The sequence below is a fragment of the Gekko japonicus genome, unplaced genomic scaffold, assembly GCF_001447785.1.
Source record: "Gekko japonicus isolate JY-2015 unplaced genomic scaffold, Gekko_japonicus_V1.1 scaffold3276, whole genome shotgun sequence".
Lineage (NCBI taxonomy): Eukaryota > Metazoa > Chordata > Lepidosauria > Squamata > Gekkonidae > Gekko > Gekko japonicus.
Window position 1 is genome coordinate 76,253 of NW_015165923.1, and position 22,184 is coordinate 98,436.

Consider the following 22,184-nt stretch of genomic DNA (forward strand, 5'->3'; position numbering starts at 1 on the left):
TCTTTTTATAGAAGTATGTGAGAGAGTTTGGGTTTAGGGATGCATTCCTTAACCCCAACTCTGTCCTCATAGGATAATTGGGGAAATACTTCCATGCAGAGTAGTTCTTCAGATTCAGGTGTAGCTTTCTGCTCATACAGCCACGTACCTCAGCAATCAGGGAAATATTGAGCTACGACAGTAGACTGCTAGTGAGGGCCCTCCAGGGGAACCAGTTGGCTACTCTATGTAACAGGATGCTGAACTTGATGGACGACTGGATTGATCCTGCAGGGTATTACTTAAGTTCTTATGCACAGCACAGTGATTATGGAAGGAAGTGTGATGTAAAGCCTTGAGCTTTTTCTGAGATGTGCTGTCAATAACTGCCCATTTATGAGATGTGTTGCTGTAACTCACAAGAGTGCATATAACCTATTTGAAGATATATTGTTTCAGTTACTGAGGAAATTCTTCGAAACGGAGTGCTTAATATCTGGATTCTTCGTTTATCATTCTTGATATGTCTTCATCTCAAGAGGAAATTTTTCTACATTAAGATTGGACTTGATTGTGCTTATATGATTGTAATTGTATCAGTGCTTTGGTCTTTATTGACCCAGTATTAGCATCTTTTGAACCAGTATTAGCATCTTTTTCACACAGATTTACTATTCCCTTGTATACCTACACTGTGTGTTCCTCTTTGGTTGCTGTTAGTGTTTCTTCAGTTGCACCAGATCAGGCAACTGGCCCCCTTCCAGTCTCGCCCTGACCTAGCCGCAGTAATCCACACAATGGTCACCTCCAGGCTAGACTACTTTAACTCGTTCTATGTAGGGCTACCCTTAAGACTGACTACAACTGGTCCAGAATGCAGCAGTGCAGGTCCTTACTGGAACTCCACTAAATATAAATATTCGGCTCACTTGCATTTTATCCTCATAACATCCCACTGAGGTAGGCCAGGCTAAGAGTGTGACAGGCCAGAGTGACCCAACATTCACATTTAAACAATAAATATATGCTTGAAACTCTGTTGTATGTCTACACAAAATTATCTAATGCTGTAAATTGTATTAAATTTAAAAAATCATACTGAGCATTCTGAACATTGTCACAAATGGCATTTTACTCAATCCACAGCAAAAAAACCCCTATAGGATGTAAAATTAGGGGAGAACAGGGAGTGTTTTGTTTTTTTAAATTTTCTAGGTTTTTCTCCTAGGGGTTTGTTCTCTTGTCTGATATCTTGGTGGATATTGACAGATAATAGGCTGTTGCTCCACAACTGATTATTCTACCCTCAAATTAAGTTGAGAAATATACTCTGATACATTTTCTACCTTACTGTAATTTTTTTGATTTTGAAAGATGGGCTGTATGGTTTTTTAAATATTTTTCTCTGCCACTTTGTTTGATATATGTATTACCATATACTGTTTTATTCACTATATGTGGCTAAGAATTAGGTGCAACATAGTTACATAAAAAACCCCTGTTATAACAGTGCATGAATCATGCACCTTAGAATGCTTCCCTAACATACTCATTACCATTTCTTACCTTTTTGATGTTCCTTTTCATTTTAACTTTGGTGATCAAAAAGCAGCCCAAATAATGTGCCACTTGGGCATTGGGGAGCCTGCCTTTGGTGGTAGGTTTCACACTTATGAGACACACATCAGAACATACAATTAGTATTACTAAGGGGGCATATTCAGGTTTTTTGTTTTTTTTAAAGTCTGTGATGAATACAGGAGAAGGGTAGTCTCACAAAGTGGCATGTTGAGACTGAGAGGGATACCAGTGACAGGCAGGGTTTTTTTAAAAAAAAGTCTGTGATGAATACAGGAGAAGGGTAGTCTCACAAAGTGGCATGTTGAGACTGAGAGGGATACCAGTGACAGGCAGGGTTTTTTTAAAAATGAGTTAGTGTGAGCTAGCTCACATTTTTTTAGCCTCCAGCTCGCGTATTTTTGTCTTAGCTCAGGAAGGGATGGCAGGGATACCAGTGACAGGCAGGGTTTCCTCTAAGCTGAGTTAGTGTGAGCTAGCTCACATTTTTTTAGCCTCCAGCTCGCGTATTTTTGTCTTAGCTCAGGAAGGGATGGCTCCAGAGCAAACTAATTTATGCAGCAGCCAAATTGCTTGCTCACAACTTTAATGTCAGTAGCTCACAAAGTAGAATTTTTGCTCACAGGTCTCCACAGCTTAGAGGGAATATTGGTGACAGGTGATTATTATTCATGTGTATTGATTTGCCGGTTATCAGATATTCACATGCTAGGGTTGCATATTCTCAGGTTATGCCAAACAAAACTTTTTTGGCTGTGGCAAACTCTTTAGTTTCAGATTGACTTATTTTTTTATCAGCTGCTGTTCAAACTCTACTCTCAAGCAGTTGAAACTTGCATAGTCTTGGCACAAGGTGGCACTGTCACACCATCATGTGAAAGACATACCAGCTATTTAAAAACTAGCAGTTGCTACAGTTTTAAATTTCCCTCTTAAAGTGTTGCATGTAAGGAATCAGCATTCTCACTGGAACAGTGCTAATGGCTCTGTGTGTAATTGAGGTTTAATTTGCTAAACAGTTGCTGATTATCGAGAGTATTTCTTCCTTATTTAGTGATAATTTCTGCTTTATTTCATCTCAGCAATATTTAAAATATCCCAAAGCAGTGTTCTGCATAGAAACTAAATCCCTGTGATTTTGTACTATGTATGATTTTGTACTATGTTCATAAAACATACAAAAATAGGGAGTAGAACTATATAACTTGCAAAAATCAATGTATCCCAAATGCCTGACAGATATCGTGTATGTGTGGCACATTTTCTACCCCATGATTTGGCTTGGTAGTGAATACACCCAGATATGTGGAACAGAAAACTCTTCCAGTAATTTACTTTTGTTTCAGTTTCAGCAAACACACTGGACAATGTTGCATTTCTTTTCTTGAACTGGGAAAGATAGAAGTATTCATATAAAACACTTGTAAATGGAACTTGGGCTTTCAGTTTGAAGACAAAGGAGGAATCGCCTAACAAGTTTCTATTTCTCCGAATCTAGTTTCTTAAGAGTTGGTTATAAGCACAGTTAGTGAAGGTAGTGTGATAAGTTGTCCTTCCCCATAAACTCATAGGCTGTACTCTCTAAAGATTTAAATTGTTCCATATTTGTGTTCATACAGAGGAAAGTGCTTCGTAAAGTACTTTAAAACTTTAAACTGGCAGGTTGAAGCAATCTCAGAAGCTAAGTGTTGCTATGGGGGGGGGGTAACATCGTGAACAAACTGCCCATGACATAAATGGGCCGAAATTCTTGGCTTTCATGTCTCTGCCCTCCTCTCACGCATTACACCAAAAGTGAAAGCTTCCTGGTTTAGGAAGTATTTCATATGATTGCTGTTCACTGTAATGTCTGAAATTTGGGTAATTTACCAAATGGGTTTTATTTATGGTCCAGAAAAAATTGGAATTGAGCCAACCCATGGCTGCGGATGCTATTTAGAGAAGAATTTGGCTATTTACAAATGCTGTGCAGGCCCGATGGCCAAATTCTTCTCTAGAATGGTGCCAGCAGCCATGGGTCAGACCTATGGCCACCGTAACATCTGTTTTTGCTCTCAGTCACAGTTTGTGGTTACATCCTCAGAAGCTAAGTGTTGCTATGGGGGGGGGGTAACATCGTGAACAAACTGCCCATGACATAAATGGGCCGAAATTCTTGGCTTTCATGTCTCTGCCCTCCTCTCACGCATTACACCAAAAGTGAAAGCTTCCTGGTTTAGGAAGTATTTCATATGATTGCTGTTCACTGTAATGTCTGAAATTTGGGTAATTTACCAAATGGGTTTTATTTATGGTCCAGAAAAAATTGGAATCGAGCCAACCCATGGCTGCTGATGCTATTTAGAGAAGAATTACAAATGCTGTGCAGGCCCGATGGCCAAATTCTTCTCTAGAATGGTGCCAGCAGCCATGGGTCAGACCTATGGCCACAGTAACATCTGTTTTTGCTCTCAGTCACAGTTTGTGGTTACATCAAAGACTTCCTGGACCACGACCTTTTCAGCATCTGTGCTATGTGCAAGCTGGAGGATTTCATTTGTAGTACATACAGGTTCTGTTTGTGTGAGAGAGTGCGCGCAGTGTCTGAATGCATCTGGCTCCCTCCACACAGGAGGTGATGACCCTTAAAAATGGAACCTAATGCAACACGTGCAAGCATCCTTCCAAAAACAAAGTAGAGCTTCTGAAGAATTTTTATTTCTATATGTATGACAATTAAAGTGTCTTACAGACGAAGATTTAAATGGGTTATAGCTCTGTTTAGTCATTGTACTAGTATGTTTTCTCCAGCAGTTGGCTTGGAAAAAAGTAACATTAAAAGTGGCTCTTGTTGGCTCAGCAGTTCTGAAGCTTCTTAACGTAGAGGGTCTGAATTCTGAATCTTTTGAATTCAGGTTGGTTGTTGGGATCCAAATTGTTCCTTAGCTTTCATGCAGGGTCTGATGCTTGTCCTTTGGAACTTTGAACCGGTGCCCCTCATACTGTTTCAGAAATGGCTTTAACGTTAGAAGTAGCTTACCACGTGGAATAGGGGGTTGTGTTTGAGAGTCTGTACAGGCCCCTTGGCTATATAGAATCATTTGTGTGTTTGAATACTGAGCAGAATACATAACAAACTAGATCACAGAAGATGGAGAACAGAAAGATTGCAAACTATCCTCAAAATTGAGGACCTTCATTTTTATGTTGATTGGCAATGAACTTGGAGTATCAGCATAACTTTGTAGACTTGTACACACATAAGTGGGTTGAAAGTTTCTATAAAACCACAGTTTGCCAAAGATAGTCGTATTGTGTTATGAGGCCATGACTTTCTTAGTTAATGGAACTGTAAACTGCTTCTGACTAGTTTTTGTTTTTTTCTAGGAATGATGACTCAGGTGCCTTCATGATGAATTAATTACTAAATCCACTACTTCAGATGTAGGGCAGAAGCCTGATGGTGTGGGCAGTATGGACCTAATGAACGGGCAGCCCAGCAGTGTTAATATTGCAGCTACCGCTTCAGAGGTAAGGGACCCACAACAAGAGTCCATTGTGTAATTGCTTTTTTAAAACTGCAGAGTTGGCTCTTGGATCTGTTTTTATTTAATCTATATATGAATGATCTTTTGACTCATTTTTTATGTGTCTTGTCACCTACCTCATTTGGTCAGTTGTAATATTCCAGGTTTGCTCTATGCTACTGATACTGTCCTATTATCTCAGATGAGAGTTGGTCTTCAGAAATCTTTTAAAAACTTTTTCTTTGGAATATTGTACTAGGAAAGCCCTGAGAATAAAATCTCAAGTAGTTGCCTTCTCTTTAAAAAGAGAGAAAAGAAAGAAACAGAGAAAGAAATCCTACAGTGTATCAATGGACATTGAATCCAAAAAGTAAAGGAGTTTTCATATTTGGGTATTCTTTTCCCATCTAATTTAAAATGGGACCCACATCAATTGCTGATAAGAAATAAAGCAAAAAATTGTGTTAGGATTTTTTCAAAATGAAAGTTGGAATTATATTCCAGGTGCTGTCCAGGTTTTCAGTCTTGGTGAGAAGTCATGTAAAATTGCTTATCGAAGTTCTACTTTTAGGCTGATTTCGCACTAGAGCTGCCTCGATGTTGCACCAATTTCACACCCGAAGCCACGGGGCTGCATTTGACCCGTGGCTTCACCCGATTTCCTCCGCAGTTTCGTGATCCTCAAAAAACAGGATCACGAAACTGCGGGGGAAATCGGGCGAAGCCACGAGTCAAAATGCAGCCCTGCAGCTTCGGGTGTGAAATTGACCAATAGTATCGGGGCAAACGGCAGTGCAACATCGAGGTTAGAGTGTGATGCACTTGTTCATATTTGTTATTTGGCATTCCTCCTTTAAAATCTCTTCCCTCTTATACTTATCTGTTGATCCCTCTAAGTCTTTTAAGAGTGTTTGTACTGGCCAGATTAAATACCCACTCTTTGATAGTTATGAGGGGTAGGTTTTTGTGCTTACTTTACTTAGAATGAACTTGCTGCTGTTCTTTAGGGATGATTGATACCATTATATGTATTTCCTGGAGTGTCCATTGTACATTAACCTTTGAAATTACTACATTTCACCATGTTTGTCAGCCTGCTCTGATACATATCACTATAAGATGGTTACATCTCTACTTGCTCTTAGCAGTGGCAATTTTTTTTAACTCCTTTTGTCTTTTGGATAATAAATGATTTAAGTAACTGTTCATTGCTCAAGATCTATGCATCATAAAGCTTTTATTAGATGAAAGGAAAGGAAAACTGCAGAGGCATACTACACCATACACAGAACAAAGATAGCACTTCATTTTGCCACCTTAAATAATTATGCAGTCAATTCTTGTTCTGTGCTGAACTTCTCTGAGCAGGGCTTATGAACGAACACTTGGCTTTTGGCCAGTAAAAAGATCAGGCTTCTAAATAGTTTTGCACTAGGCTTATTATCTCCTTCAAGCAAGTAGCAAGGAAGCTTGGTAGACTGATAGCACTGGTTCTTTCAGGCTGCTGATTTGCTGCAAATTACTAGGTTTGTGTAGGGTGTGTGAGATACAGTAGAGTAAACATCACTAATAATGGCAGACTGGTGCACTAAGTCAGTGCTTGAGAGCTTTTCATATTGGGAGGATACATCACTTCTGGCCAGTACATATCACATGGGCCACTGTATCAGAATCTGAGCTGCATCATCAGCAAGAAGTAATTTATTTCATTAAATCAAATATAATACAAATTTTTCCTGGTTGTTAAAGGCATTTTGGCAGTTGAGGAAGGTGAAATTCAGGAAGCTGAGCTCATAGCTTGTTCTGGTGCGTATTCTATCCCCTACTTCCATCCTGGCAGCTTACCCATACCAGAAATGCCCAGTGGAGTATTCTTGGGGCAGTTGCACTGCATCTGTTAATGTGGACAACAAGCTCTAGATTCCAGTCATTTCAGTACAATTTTTTAGCTTCCCTGCTGCCCAGGAAATCTGGCTCTGTTTAGATAGATAGTTCGCCTTCGATCCCCTTACTTAGTAAGCAAATTCTTTTGGTGGAAATCCAGAGCAAAAAGTTTCTTTGCTGTGCTTGGGCAAATCGTGATACTGAAAATGAGCTTCTTATCATATCAGTAAGCAAACCAGTAAGCAAATAGCAGACTAGCACAGAAGACATAGGCTCCATATTTCAGCTATAACAAATTCAGGTAATTCATCTGACATAATGGCAAAACAAAGGATAGAAAACTAAAAATGAGACCAAAGAAGAGTTACAGAAATGGGAGAGAAATGAAATGTGTACACTGCAAGCACAGTAACTAAAAAGCAAGTGGTTATATGGGCAGCAAAGGAATAGAAACACATGTTTATAAAGTAATACAATTTAATTGGATTACATGCTAGGTTTTGTTTCCCTAGATACCCTCATGCCCTTTCTAATTAGAAGCTAAAAGTGCCATCCTAAGAAGATGGTATAACTCTGCTTGTCATGCTTATGCCATATATGATCTTGCTTCTCATGATTGCTCATATCAGCTTAATCTGCAGTCTTCCTTACACTTTTTGCCATACTTGGCACCCACCCTTGAATTTGGGGAGCTTAGCGTACCTATTTCCATACAAAAGTATCTGAAATGTGTCCTTTAAACACCTTGATTAAACAGGGGTCTAGGGTTCTTTTGATCTGTATAACTCAGCTACGGGTGTCATTAGTTTTGGAATACTGGATGGGCATCTCATGGCTCTATGTGATTCACACCTCCCCAAAAGCTGCTCTCTGTAGCTTACTGTTGGTGTAATAGCATATTTCACCAGGCTTCCTGCACTTTTTTCCAGCCGTCATGCTTCTGATTGTCCATAACTCTTATTTCAAGAATCATACTGGGAAGTGACTTAAATGCTTTTACCATCTTAGTCCAAAGAGCTTCTTCATTTCAAATTTCTTTGGTAATATCCTTTAGAATGCACTTGAAAATCCAGTAACATATTCTTTAATTCAAATAAGTCTTATTTCTACATGCCATCATCAGATTAATGATTGGTCTGTATATCTATAAATAAGAGCTTGCATAGTATAATGGTTAAAGTGTTGGAGTAGTACCTGGCAGAACAGGCTTGAACCCCTACTGTGCTGTGGGAGCTGTCTGGGTGACCTTAAGCTAGAATGAGAAAGTGTGACTAGCCCAACTCACAGGGTGGTGGTTGTGAGGGGGGAAAATGGAGGTGGGGGGATGATGTTGTAAACCATTCTAGGAGAATATAAATTTAAAATGACTATGCTTTGCCAGTAAAATTTATAAAAAATTGAGAACAGTTTTTCGTTCTAACTCTGAGAGGAGAGGGCATGTTGACATGGGTGATTCCCATCAGTACACCAAGGAAGCAGGACTGAAATTAATCCAGAATTCTAGTCTTCTGGGTAAAGTCACCCACTTTCCTCATTTCATTTCCTGCCTCATTAAGGATAACAGGTTTTTGGTGGGAGCTACTTAGCAAGCACCCTACAGCTCAGCAGGAGGCACCTAATACTTCTGTTTCTGCCTGTTTATGCTTGCTTCTTCTCAGTGCTTTATTATATCTCAGTTCCTCCTTTTGCCCTACTCCTCTCCCCCCTTCTGTGGGCAGAGTGGCTGAAGACATGGAGAACTTTGAAAAGAAGAGTGGCCAGTGGCAGACGAGCAGAGGCGGCAAAAGAAGCAAGCTGCACAATTTGACTTCACTAAGAGGGTGCCTCAACAGCAGCAGATGATTTTGGCAGAAAGATCCTCCACACCAACAAAGATGGCAGACACTAGGTTTGGTGCTCATGGCTGCAGCAGAGCAGTCATGGAGATGGAGCGCCACACTATGGATCTCTTAAAGTTCCATTAGTAGAGGCTTCTGTCATAGCTCTCTCAGGGGACTTGGTTACTAAAGATGGGGATGGCTCCCCACATGACCATCTGGACCATATGTCAGATTACGCTCTGAGAAAATCCCAAGAGGCCTCAGCCCTTGTAATTGCGGTATCAGCCCCATCCTCTCTGTGAGGGCTTCCATCGTTTCGTCAGGAAGCTAGTTCAGCTGATTCCAGCGGAAAACAAAAAGACTGGAAAAGCCCTACTCTTTGGTACCCTACCCTAGCTATCTCCCAAGTGAGCTCTTCTCCGTCATCAGAGAATCCTTGTTCATTTGTACCTGGACAACCTGCTGCCTCTCTGAGCCTAGTACTGCTCAAGGCTTAGCTCACCATGGGGTCCTTATCAGTTCAGTCAAGAGCAATCTGATTCCATCACAGCAGATAGAACACCCGGAGTCACAGTAGATTCCCCTGTAAACAGGCTGTATGTGCCAGAGGAGAAGATCCCAAAAAATCTCAAACATGGCAGAACAGCTGGTAGATTCCAGATCATTATCACTATTGACTCTGGCAAGACTGCAAGGCCTAATGATTGCTTGTCTGGACTCCTTAGGTGAAGTTTCACTTCTATTCTCTGCAGTGTTTCATGAGACTTTTCCAGCTGCAGATCCTTCAGAAGACAAATGTTCACTTATTTGTTACCTACCATCTTCCACAGGGCCTCGTGTGGTGGACTCAACAATCCAATCTGGCCAAGGGCAAGGAATACATCAAGCCCAGCATAATCCAAACACAAGCCTGACAGGCTGGGAAGCAACATTTCAGGGAAGACATGCACAAGGGACCTGGAACTTGTGCAGAAAGGAAAATGAGCATCAACTTTCTTGAGATCAAGGCAAATCCTGGAGTACTAGCAAGGTGGTGTTAACCAAAGTATGCTACACAGACAAATGGCATTCCTAGCTACAGTGATCCCACAAGTTGATGGATGCTTATATCCAGACATCCCCAGATACTCAGGTTTCTGAAAGGAGTAGCCCATGTCAGCCCTCCAGTTGTCCATAGGTTTCCTATTGGCAACTACACATAGTCCTGTTGGCACTCACTCGACCTCTGTTTGAGCCTCTGAGAGAAGTTCCTTTAAAAATGGTTGACAGTGAAGCTCCTGTTTCTGACAGCTGTGACTTCAACCAGAAGGGTCTTGTAATCAGGAGCTATATCTACCAGGAAAGGTCTGTGTTTTCTTCATAAGGACATAGCAGTCCCAAGAACAAATCCAGCATTTAGTCCGAAGGTCAATATTTCCTTCCACCACTCTCAGGAAATATCATTGGCTTCATCCTGCCAAAACCCATCCCACCCCAAAGTAAAGGAGTGGGACATGCTAGATCTTCACAGAGCCCTGAAGATCTACATAAGTTGCCCAGCATTAGTTTGTAAAATACACTCTCTCCTCAACAACGGATAGAAAATGTCTAGAGTGGCAATAAGTAAGACCCAAAGGCTGCGCATCTCGCATGCTTACCAAGTCAGCAAGCTCCAGCTACCACCTGGAATTACAGCTCACTCCATTCCTACTGCTACAACCAGCACAACATTGGACAACGAAGCTTCTGTTGAAAAAAACCTGTAAGGTGGCCATGTGGTCACCTCCAGTGTTCCCTCTAAGCTGAGTTAGCGTAAGCTAGCTCACAGTTTTTTAGCCTCCAGCTCACAGATTTTTGTCTCAGCTCAGGAAGGAGGGCTCCAGAGCAAGCTAATTGATGCAGCAGCTGAATCACTCACTCACAACTTTAATGCCAGTCGCTCACAAAGTAGAATTTTTGCTCACAAGACTCCACAACTTAGAGGGAACATTGGTCACCTCTATCCATCATCGTCAGACACTGCAAAATGAATACCCTTGCCTCAGCTGACACAGCCTTCAGAAGAAGGGTATTACAAGCAAGTGGTGCAGGTGGACTGGTTTCCCCACTGAACATGAGTTACAACTTTTTTTGGACATCACATATCAAGATGCCCTCCCCTTTAGCGTGAGAAAGGAACATGGGCACTTACCATGAGTGTTCCTTCTGCTCTCAGGAAAAGGGAGGGCATCTTGTCCCATTCTGATTTTAAAAGGGTGGAAAAACAAGCTGTATTCTCCATGTTAATGCCTTCTCGTTTCCTGTCCTAACATGTTTCCTCTTTCCTAAAATTTGAATGGTTTACTTAGTGTTTTAGTATAGATACTGCTTCAGGAATTACTGAACTAAGGAGTGGGTGACTCCACCCAGGAGACAGGAAGTCTAGAAGAATTTTAGTCCGGCCTCTTCGATGGGCTGTGGGTTCACCCATGTCAGGATGTCCTCCCTTCCTGAGAGCAGAAGGAGTGCTCACAGTAAGTGGCCATGTTCCTTATTCTTCTATTTGTTAAAGCAGTTTTCTCTGAAAAGGATGAAGATTTTAAATTCTCAACAGGAAACTTCTTCCATTATGTATGACATCAGATTTCATTAATTTTAGAGTTATGCCTTACTGACCACTGTTTCCTACCTGTTCTGTTGTGAAAAAAGATGGACTGTAAAGAACTTTGTTTCCAGAACAGGTATGCATTCATATATATTTCCACTTTGTATTGAAAGGACTTTTATCTTTCTGTTCCCACAGAAGAGTAGCAGTTCTGAGTCGTTAAGTGACAAAGGTTCTGCTGAACTGAAGAAAAGTTTTGATGCAGTAGTATTTGATGTGCTAAAGGTTACTCCAGAAGAATATGCAGTAAGTCATTCACAGATGTTTTGCTAATCTGACTGCTTTAATTTCCTTGTGCTTGTAAATGCCTTCCAACTGACCTTCCAGTTTGCGGTGCATTACTTGCACTGATAATGATAGAAGTGGGACAAATTATGGATGGAGGATCGGGGGAGGGTCCTCTCTCTTCCCACCCCCCTCCCCAATCTGGCATGTTGCAATGTCTGCACCCCTTAAAGAGAAAATATGGCAGGGAATGATGAAGACTAGCCAACCAACTATGGGCTATAGAAGTATAGGTCAACCTTATCCTTTGTATAGGAGTCCCTATTGGAATGTTATTTTAGAGGTCTCTGCTGATGGTGTCGTTCCAGTCGCATTCTCTTCTGGTCCAAGCATATGTGAACATTATCTTCTAGTACAATGTGTTAGGAGGACATGCTGTGAAAGTGGGGATTGTAGTTTGAGTTGCTGTTCTGTGTTTAGTGTTTTAATCTTCTAGCTTGTCAGGCCCTTACAGGTCGACTGAGATGCTGTAGCGTACCCATATTGTATTACAAAGCTGGAGTGATGTGGTACACGTTTGGAAATTCTGTCTTCATCAGGATTAGCCATTAAAGCCATCACAATTTTTGTGCTGCCCAGTCCTCTCTTCCCCCCTGACCTGGAATTTTTACATTCCTGAAACCTAATTCTTTAGATTCAAACTGTTCAAATTGTAACTGACAAGTAAAAGTAGAGACAAAGAACTGATTGCGAAATTATGCATTTTGATGTTCTTTCCCCCCTGTTGCTGCAGGGATATTGTACAACATACATGACCTTGCAACTGCAATTGACATGTGACCTTTCAGTTGTCGAACTTGCAGCCTCAAGCAGTTGCTACATATGTCCAAAGGAGGAATTGCTTCTGGGGATCATTCCCTCTATAACAGATATTAATATAACAGATATTAACAGATATTAATGTGGAAGCAGGTGTTCCTACATCCCAGTAGCTTTCCTTATCATCAGAAAGAATATAGAAGCAGAGAACAGAAGCATTCAAAGGCAGCAGCCTCCATTCTGGCAGGCATATAATGTCTTGGTCTCTTGATGGTGGTTATTTCTTGAAAGCAACACACACACACATACATATATGAATGAGTTTTTGATCTATTTTATCCCCATCTACCAGGGCCGACTTACCACCCAGGTAACTTGGGGCACTACATTTTGATGAGGACAGTGGTTTGGGAGGAGGTGAGTGATGTTGCCTTCTCCTGTGCCACTGCCCCCACTGCAAGGTGACTTCCAGAGGTGTCAACTGTGCTTCTGGGACTTGTCTTCCTCCTGTGCTGCTACGACTTGGCAGAAGTGATGGGCTTCCTATACCTTCCCCATTGCTGCCCTGCTTGAGCCCACCCTGCCAGCTGCTGGCTGTACCATTTAAAATGATAAATGAATGTATGGTTACATAAGTGTGAAATAATATATAAATACCAATTATGAAATCAGCAGTTGATTAGTAAGAGTATGAAGTAGTGTTGTGTCTTGGTGGGTGATTCTATTGCTGTAATTTGCTCTGATTGAAAGCTTCACAGTGTAGCGTCCAGCCACTGCTTCAACAAATAGCCGCCTTGTTGCCTAGGTATGTGGCTCCTGCTGAGTATGTTGCATTTCTAAGAGACAGGGGTATGAGTTGTTCCGATTTCCAGTAACACCCAAAAATTTTCCTCTCCTATGTACAGACGCTGTGTGGGAGAATTGTTCAAAAAGTTGCCAGAAGGATCGCTGGAGTGGTTGCAAACAGCTTGCTTTTTGGAAGATTAGAAAGGCCTTCTGATTATTTTACTTTTCAGTCTGTTTACATCAAGTGTAGTATAAATATTTCTTTGTGCTTTTATTTACTCTTTTTAGAAGGTGTTAGTAAGGAGTAATGCTATAAAATAACAAATTCCATAGAAGACCTCAGCTTTTCGAGGATTTACACCATTTTAATTTGTTGCTCCCATACAGCAGTATCTAATTCTTTAATAAAATCCAGACATTTAATGTCTAAACTAAGAGGCTAGTGAAGAAATGTACTTACTAACAAGCTACTAAGTAAAAGATGATCAGACATTGTTTTTAAATTAAATTTGGAGGTTGGGATAGATTTATGCTGCTTTCTCATGATGAGTTTTCTCATGATGAGTTTAACAGTTACTGTATTTGCTGGAAAGGAAGATAACATAGAATTTGTAAGACAAATGAATGTTAAAGCCCCCCCCCCCCCCCCAAAAAAAGGTTATACACAAAATGGGTTTTTAGTACTGCACATAACTAATTTGTATGCAGATTTAAAATGGCCTCCTTTTGGGGAGGGTTGTGGGGGAGGGAACAGGTCTTCCTTTCAAGTAAGTATATATAATAGACCCGAAATGCTTCTGAAGGAATTGAAGAGGTAATCAAGAATCTTCAAAGTTGTTTCCTGAAAGATAGAACAAAGTTGTTTTCTGAAAGAAAGCTAAAGCTTCTTTAGCTTACCTGACTTACCCCATTTGCTTATGTAATACACAGGCTAGAATTTCTAATGTTTTAGGGCTGGTATAAAGATTATACTTGCAGCATGGAGTACTGTTTTCACATGACACATGTTCATTTGTAAAGAGTACCATGTGCCTTTGTGTTGTTGCTAGCATGCCATTTCATGAATCCACCTCAAGAATTGCATGGTAATCTTTTTTGCATTCTTCTTGTCCCAGAGCTTTGTTAAGTTAGTATTGTGTTCACATGGGACGTGACTTTCAGTGACATCATGTTTATCGGAATATGGTGTTCTGATGCCAATCCAAAAAACAGAATGATGGCAATAAAAGGCTAGGCAAAGTATGGTGAGAAGATTTTTCTCTTACGCTGAGAAATATGCACTTTACATATTGGATATACTGTGTTACCATGGTTACCTCAAGGCTAGATTATTCTCACACACTAAACAGGGGTATATCCTTGAAGACAACTTGGAAACTCCAGCTGGTGCAGAATGGCTCAGCTCATTTACTGTTGGGAGCTAGGCAGAGTATGCATAATATATCTGTTCTGCAGTCACTGATTAGCTTCTGTATTCAGTTCAAAGTGCGGTTATTAACTTCAAAGACTTTCAGCATGTAAGACCTACATGTCTCCAAGACTGCCTCTCTTGATATAGTCCATTGGCACATTCACTTATCACTGTAAAGCCTTCTGAATGTGCCACCCTGCAGGTGGTTAAGATCAGTCACTGTTCATGACTGGAGATTTCTTGGTTGTAGCTCTCACCTGATGGAATGACCTGCCTGACGAGGTCAAGAAAGTTTCTGCATTTCTATCATTCCACAGAAAGTGGAAAAGAGGATTAGTCAGGAGGGCATTGTAATAAGGGAATAGGACTGTATGATTAATGTCTAAAATGTTGGGCCTTTTAAAAGAAAATGCATTATTTGATGTATTATACTATTTTATATCATTGTTATCTACTTTTGGTTTAGTGCATTGTTTGTACATATTATATTGGCCTTTTTTACTGTGTTTTCTTTTGTAATTCACCTTGAGTCTCAGTGAAAAACATGGGCTTATAACGTAAATAAGGGTGTTCTGGGAGTACAGATGTAAAATTTCTGGAAATGTTGAAGACACGGGAGCGGAAATCTTTTTTTTCTGGGTTGCTTTTTTAAATTGAAATGTTGGGAAAGGTTGAGGAGTCTGCAGGACGACGCGGCACCAGCGGCTGCACGAGAGAAGTGCTCTCGGAAGACCGACTGATTCTCAGCAAAGAAAGGGTCTCTGAGTCACCGTAGACCACAGGCTCGCCTCTGGGGAGAGGCGAGAGGTTCAAGGAGCCTGCTGTGAGGCCACACTGCTCGCTCTGAAGAGGGCTGAGATCGGCGTCCATTTCTAAATGGATAGAGCTGTTGTCAACGCAAACGCCAAGAGACGAATGATCGCTTTGAACGAAATGTTGGGAAAAGTTGAAATACATTCAATACTTGCTGTTCTATCAAACCTAAACTAATTTTACTGCTTTAATAACAGGAAATGCATCATTTATGACTTATTTAACTTATAAAAGTGCAATATTTGAAATATTTATGGAATTTGAAAGTTACAAATGCCTTAGTTTCCTACAAGCAAAACTGTAAATAAGCCCATGCATAAGAGAAAATGGCAAGCTGATGTATCCTATGCTACTTTAGCCCATATGCTTTAATTTTTGCTATCTGAAAAGTTAAAAAAAATGTCAGTTAAACAGAAAACAAGCTTTGTGTTAAATAACATAAAATATATTGGGTCAGATAAAGGGTCACACAAAGGGTTAATAATATCTGCACAGCTAGATGTCCTTCCAGCTAGATGTTGTCTTCTTTCTTCTGTAGCTACTGTTTAGAAAGAGCTCAGTTCTCAATGAAACTCTCAAGAGTTTTCCTCTGAGGCTTTGGTGGAATTTGTGCCCCACCTCCTACTGATCTCTTCCCACCTGCCCTGCCCAGGAAGTAGGGTAATGAGCTACTCGATACCCAAACTGTGGATTTGTGTGTCATAGTTGGTGGAAGGAGAGGTGAAAAGGTCAACCACAAGAGAAGAGAAAGGTCAAAAGGGCCATAGAAGCAATGAAAACACTGCATGCTGCCATCATGAAGATCAGGTATCCTCCTAGGTACAGAAATGCATCTTGTATTTAACAGCTGTATACATCTGCAGGCTCTGACCTGGATGGCCCAGGCTAGCCCAATCTTGGAAGCTAACCAGGGTCTGCCCTGGTTAGTATTTGAATGGGAGACTGCCAAGGAATAGCAGGGTTGCAGTGCAGAGGCAGGCAATGGCAAACCACCTCTAAATGTCTCTTTGCCTTGAAAACCGGCCTATGGGGTCACGATAAACCAGCTACAACTAGACGGCACTTTGCACCACCAGTATACATCTACAATATGCTCCCCTTGTCTTTAAAAGCCTTTCACTCATTCTAAAAGACAAAATATTTCATAGGAGATTTTTCAGTACTTCCCAGAAAAAAGGGCTTCAGTTCCAGGCCTTCACATCTCTATCTTTGAGGCAGGTGATGCTATGCCTTGTTATTTTCATTTGAGATTTTACATTTTTTGTGTTGTATATATATATATTTTTAAAAGGGCCCTTAATACAATACAATATGTAGAGTTCTAGTAAATACATGATTGTACAGAAATCATTTCTGGAGTTGAAGTCTCCCATGAAACAAAGATAAGAAATATTAATAGTGGAGGGATTTTAATTGCCAATTGCTATCTCAGAATCAAATGGCATACGTTCATTCATTTTAACTTTTAAGCAAAGTTGTGAGGCTTGATTTGGGTTTGTTTTGGCATTATTGGAAAGATGAGAAGTATCTGGTTATCTGAAACTGACTCCATTGTGGGTATCGGCCTTGATATGGTTCTGTTAAAAGCCAGAATTTATCTATGGATAATTGTCCTTCTCTGCCTTCGACGCTGGTTTTTAAGGGTTACAGTTCAGTTGTGTCCTAATGCCCTGGTTGGACTGTGAAAAAAATGATCAGCTTAATACTCTGTTGTCCTTCCATGTAGAAATTTTCCTGCTAAATCCCAAGCCAGCAGTCACTGAACACTACATCCTCAGAGAAGCACCACAGTTGTGGAATGTTGTCCAACGGGAAGATCACCAAGCTCTTTGTTTAATCTTTGCTGGCAAATAAAAGTTCCTGTTGCTAGGTTGTTGGGTTTAAAAAAAACAAAACTCTTGGCTTGGATTTTTGCTATCGCCAGAAACAGTCGTTTTATGGTTGTTTTTATAATAAGTCATGTTTGTGTTGCCTTTGATTTTGTACTTTTAAAAAAGGATCTTGATACTGTCCACTGCTAGGAAGAAAGCCAAGGTTTTTCAAAGTAAGGGTGGCCTTGGTAGAATGTTCCTAAGGTCCATATAGTCCAGTATCCCATTCCCAACTGAGGCCATAATGGTGGTAATCTTCTCCCTAGGGGAGCTCTATTCATAGTTGTTAACGTTCAGTAACTAGAATGAGCTAATTCGCCCAGTTGTGTTCTGCATGGTACAATTATGCCTTAAAATCTACTCAAGCATTTCAGATGTTTGCATAGAGCACTCATGAATTTTATCCATTTGAATAATAATTTTTGTTTCTTTTTATCTTTACCAAAACAAAACACACTTACTTCCCTGGAAGAAACAAAGTTTCCCATGTGTGCATATGTATTCATCCTGCATATTTTTTCTTGCTTTTGACTTATTTTTTACCCAAATGCAAGAAGGAAATTTGGCAGGTAAAAATAATGTAAGCATTTCCTTTTAAAATCCACCTATGGTAGTGGGGTGCTCAGTGTACCGGAAAAGATAACAAAAGGATAGGTATATGAAGTTTATAAAATTACGTTATGTATGGAGAAAATGTGTAGAGAATATTTCCCCCCTTCTACCATAGTACTAAACACATACAAAATAAATAATTGTAGACTCAGTAGATTATCAGTGATCTAGCAGGTTAATTCTTAGAGTGATATAGATATGTATCTGTAATGATTCCTTGTTTCTGTGTGTGTGTGTCTCTTTAAAAGTTTGGTTGCATGGCTGTGATAGATAGAGTGGTTGAGAGAAGCAAGTATGGTATGATTGGTGGTTGACAGAGAGGGGGAGGGGTTTTGGAAGTGAATCTGAATGGATGAGTATGTATGTCAGTCAGGAGTTTCAGTTAGATGTGGACAGTTGATGTTCAGTTAGTAGTTAGACAAGCAGTTCTGTGTTGAAGCAGTTATAAGCTGTCAACTGAGTTAGTTCAGTGAGACAAAGAAACAGAAGGAAAGCTGAGCGTATAGGAAAAAGTAAATGAAAGTTTAATTGAAGACAAGTTATAGGAAAGGCTGTATGTCCTGATAAACTGGAGAGAAACAGTGAACATATATGACCTTGAGTTAAACAAGTGTTACAAAGTTACCTGAAAGATCCCTGTCAGTGAGGGATAAGATTGTGTGATACCAAAGCAATTGTTCATCATTTATACCTTACTAGTTACATCGTACAACCCTCTTATTTAGTAGTTATTTCAATAAATCCTCTTTCATCCAAGTTTATACCAGCTCTGAATGAAATACTTCCCAGGATCACATAGATCCCTGTAAGCCTTGAACTCGGTCTACCAAATAAAAAAGAGCAATAGTAAAAGCATAAAGGTTTGGAAATCCTTAAAATTTCCTGGTGGCAGCCGTATATACCCAGTAAAAGAAAATAAAGAACACTTTTAAAGGGAAACCAGTCCTCCCCAATAAGGAGGTCGTCACAGTATCCCTTTGTATTTAAACTGAATCTCAAGTGCTTTGTTGCCCAGTTGCCTAAAGAAATTTTTCTGGAGCTCTTCTTGCTGCTAATAAGTAGCATAGATCCCAATTTGGAGGCACCATTGCTTAATTCCCCCCACATTCTGCAGCTTTTTGATTTATTTTGATTTTTGCTATTATTTGTCTTTATTGTTTTTGCAACCGGAGTCATAATCAGCAAACTCTCATCCCACAATAAACCTCATTCCACAAGAAAACATGGAAGAATTTAAAGGTTGGTACTGCCAAAGTTGTCATGTGATTTGACAACAGCTGCTGGAAATTTTGCCACATGCAGGGTAGTTTGTCTTCATCTCTAAGTAACCAGAACGATTTTGCTTCTGGAGAGAGGAAGTCCTGATTAAATAAAGGGGAGATCAGTTCATCTTTTAGAGCTGAAAATTTGGGACAAATGTATGATTCACAGAGCCAATTTTACTGCTGCCGCAATTGCATAGTCAACCTGAATATGAAATCCCATTAAATCTTCCTGACATCACACCAGACAGTAGGGCATTCACGTGTGCTAGCTTTTTGCTATCAATACATAACTTTTTGTATCTTTATCACTAACTTTCCTTACATTTTTTAGTCTGAAGGAACTCCAAATCATCCCTTTCTCCAGCAGAATGTGGTTGGAATCAGTATTCCCTCTAAACTGAGTTAGTGTGCGCTAGCTCCCAGTTTTTTAGCCTCCGGCTCACGCATTTTTGTCTTAGCTCAGGAAGGATGGCTCCAGAGCAAACTAATTTATGCAGTAGCCAAATCGCTCACTCACAGCTTTCATGCCAGTAGCTCACAAAGTAGAATTTTTGCTCACAAGACTCCACAGCTTAGAGGGAGCATTGGTTGGAATTAAACAATGGAGTCTCCAATTGGGATCTATGCTATTTATTTATAACCCACTAGAGAAAATATCCAAGTTAGTCGAATAGTCACTCATATAGTGTGTGTGTATGTGGGGGGGGTACTTTGGTTTGGGAAGATGTGAGTTATGGGGTGTGTTCCCTTCCTGTGCTGTGGGTCCAATCCAATTTGCATTCCTGTGCTGTTTGTAGATGAAATTTAAGATGTTCAAGCATAATATCCTTTAATTGTCCCCTACTTTGAGTTACTTTTTGCCTTGCTGATTTCCTATCGCCCATTATCACTTGCAAACATAGGTACGAATGGGATCAGCTTCATTATGGGCTTATCCTCATTCCTTCCTCTTCCAGTTGTGGCAGTTTCAGTGTTAGGGACATGGGCTGGAAAGTGTAGGGAAGGAGCATCTTCATTCTGATGACATTTTTATAGTATTGTAAAAAGCAAAGTCAACCTCAAGGGAAATTATACTTTTGTTTTGTTTTTTTAGGGCCAGATAACACTAATGGATATTCCTGTATTTAAAGCTATTCAACCAGAGGTAAGTGTGTTTTTAGTTCTACCTTTCTTTTGATGTCAACCCACATGTACATTCTGGAACTAAAAATTATCTTCATTCGGTAAATTTGTTCATCTTTTATGATTTTTAGCAGATGGTTTTAAAACTTTGTCATGTTGTGTTACTGATATGGTTGAAAAATGAACTGTTTGGTGTAGCTTTGGGCCAGTAATGGTAATATGATGTATATTTTGTCCAGATTACTAGCCTTTTTCATCCTAGGGTCTCACCTGCATACCAGCTGTAGAGAAAATCTTTTGAAGCTTATATATTTTCCTATATCAGTTTGAATAAGAGGGAAGCATTCATGATTCTGTGAATCCAAATATTTGTGATAACTAAGGGCTATCAAGAAAAACCATTCAGTTTAAATGTTTCATTTTGAAATGTGAGAAAGTAAACTGCCAATCCATCTGACCTCTCTAGATTAAAAAAAATTGTTGGCAGAAGAGTCTTAGTCTCATACCTGAAATTCCAAGACAAAGCCAGTGTTAGTTATCAACATCTTGTTCAGGATGGGGGAACCTTGTGACTCCCATATCCACTGCTTTTATTTCCTTAGAAAAGCCCACTTTCTAAATAAAGTGAATTAAGTTCATAAATAATCAGATCACCGTGGACTGGATCCTGGATTCTTGGGTTGAAAATGAACACCAGAGCATGCACGTGTATGCACACACTCTTTTTTGAACCTGCATTGCTTAGGCAGCCAATGTTCTATTTAGACATCAGTGCTGCTGCTTTGAGCAGGTGTCCTTTAGAGAGTTTCTTGGTGAGCTGATGGTTAGGATTAGAATTCCATGTCTCAGTAACTATTTATTTATGCATTTAGTTAATTTAAAACGTTTTCTGCCCCACCTTATCTCCTTGGACTTAAGCCAGCAAAGACAAACAGTAATCCAATAAACAAAAGTAAAATAGATTAAAATACATAATTAACCAATTTAAAAGTATTCTGGCTTGAGACATGTAGCAACATTAAGTAGTATACATCGGCTGGACATAAACAGTGAGCATTTGTGCATTTAGTTTCTGGCACTGAGAATCAAGAGTGATTACCTTTGCTTAAATACTTAATGATACTGCTCATTTGGCCTACAGGCCCTGAGCAGTGTCATACTAGATTTTTTTTGGGGGGGCGGGGGGAGAACCCCAAACAAGTAATATAAATAACCAACCAGTTACCGTGCTTGAGGTCCTTTAATTATGTGGGCAAAAAAATTGGCTATGGCCAATGTAACTCCTAAATCCATGCCTGCCCAAGAGTTACTTAACCTTTTCTGATGTTAACAACCCCTCATTATCACAGAAAAGAGGAATGATCCACAAATCCCTAGAACTGCAAAAGATACCAGATTCCTGTAAGCAGTGCTCTGAAGTTTCTATCTGTCTGAAAGCACAGTCACAAGGTTATCAGAAGGTTGCATTCAACCTTTGCTTAGATACAGTGCAAATGTACATGGGGAAAAATGCTTTATTAAAAAAAATATAAAGTACAGAATTGTAAAAAAGCGAAACTGGCTTTTCTTGTCCTAGTTACAAAAATCTACCCTAATTCTACACCATGTATATGTGTACTTTTCCTGCCTGAAGCTTCTTGCATTGCTAACATCATAGGCTGAATTTAAGCACATCAAACTTTAATAGAAAAAGACTCCAGGACTCTCACGTCTATCCAACAAAAGCAGTTTAATCCCGGCTTATTACATTCTTCTCAGTTTTATGTTTTGACTTCAGTGATAAAAGAGAACTGGTCTCATGTTTAGAAATATGTGCAGTGCCCCCAAAGCAAGGATATCGTTTGAGGGAAAGAAAAGATAAAAAATGAGA

The 22,184-nt window shown here is 39.9% G+C and overlaps 1 protein-coding gene across 1 annotated transcript in view; it reads left to right on the top strand.

The window, feature by feature from the left end:
- Window positions 1-4,945: 4,945 nt before the first annotated feature.
- Window positions 4,946-22,184, top strand: part of RALGPS2 (Ral GEF with PH domain and SH3 binding motif 2) — a gene marked incomplete at its 3' end in the record, with an annotated part of 88,359 nt that continues 71,120 nt past the window's right edge. Inside the window, exons 1-3 of the mRNA XM_015411414.1 lie at window positions 4,946-5,067; window positions 11,529-11,636; window positions 20,286-20,336. Of these exons, the coding sequence (XP_015266900.1) occupies window positions 5,011-5,067; window positions 11,529-11,636; window positions 20,286-20,336 (216 nt within the window). The remainder of the gene's footprint in view (window positions 5,068-11,528; window positions 11,637-20,285; window positions 20,337-22,184) is intronic.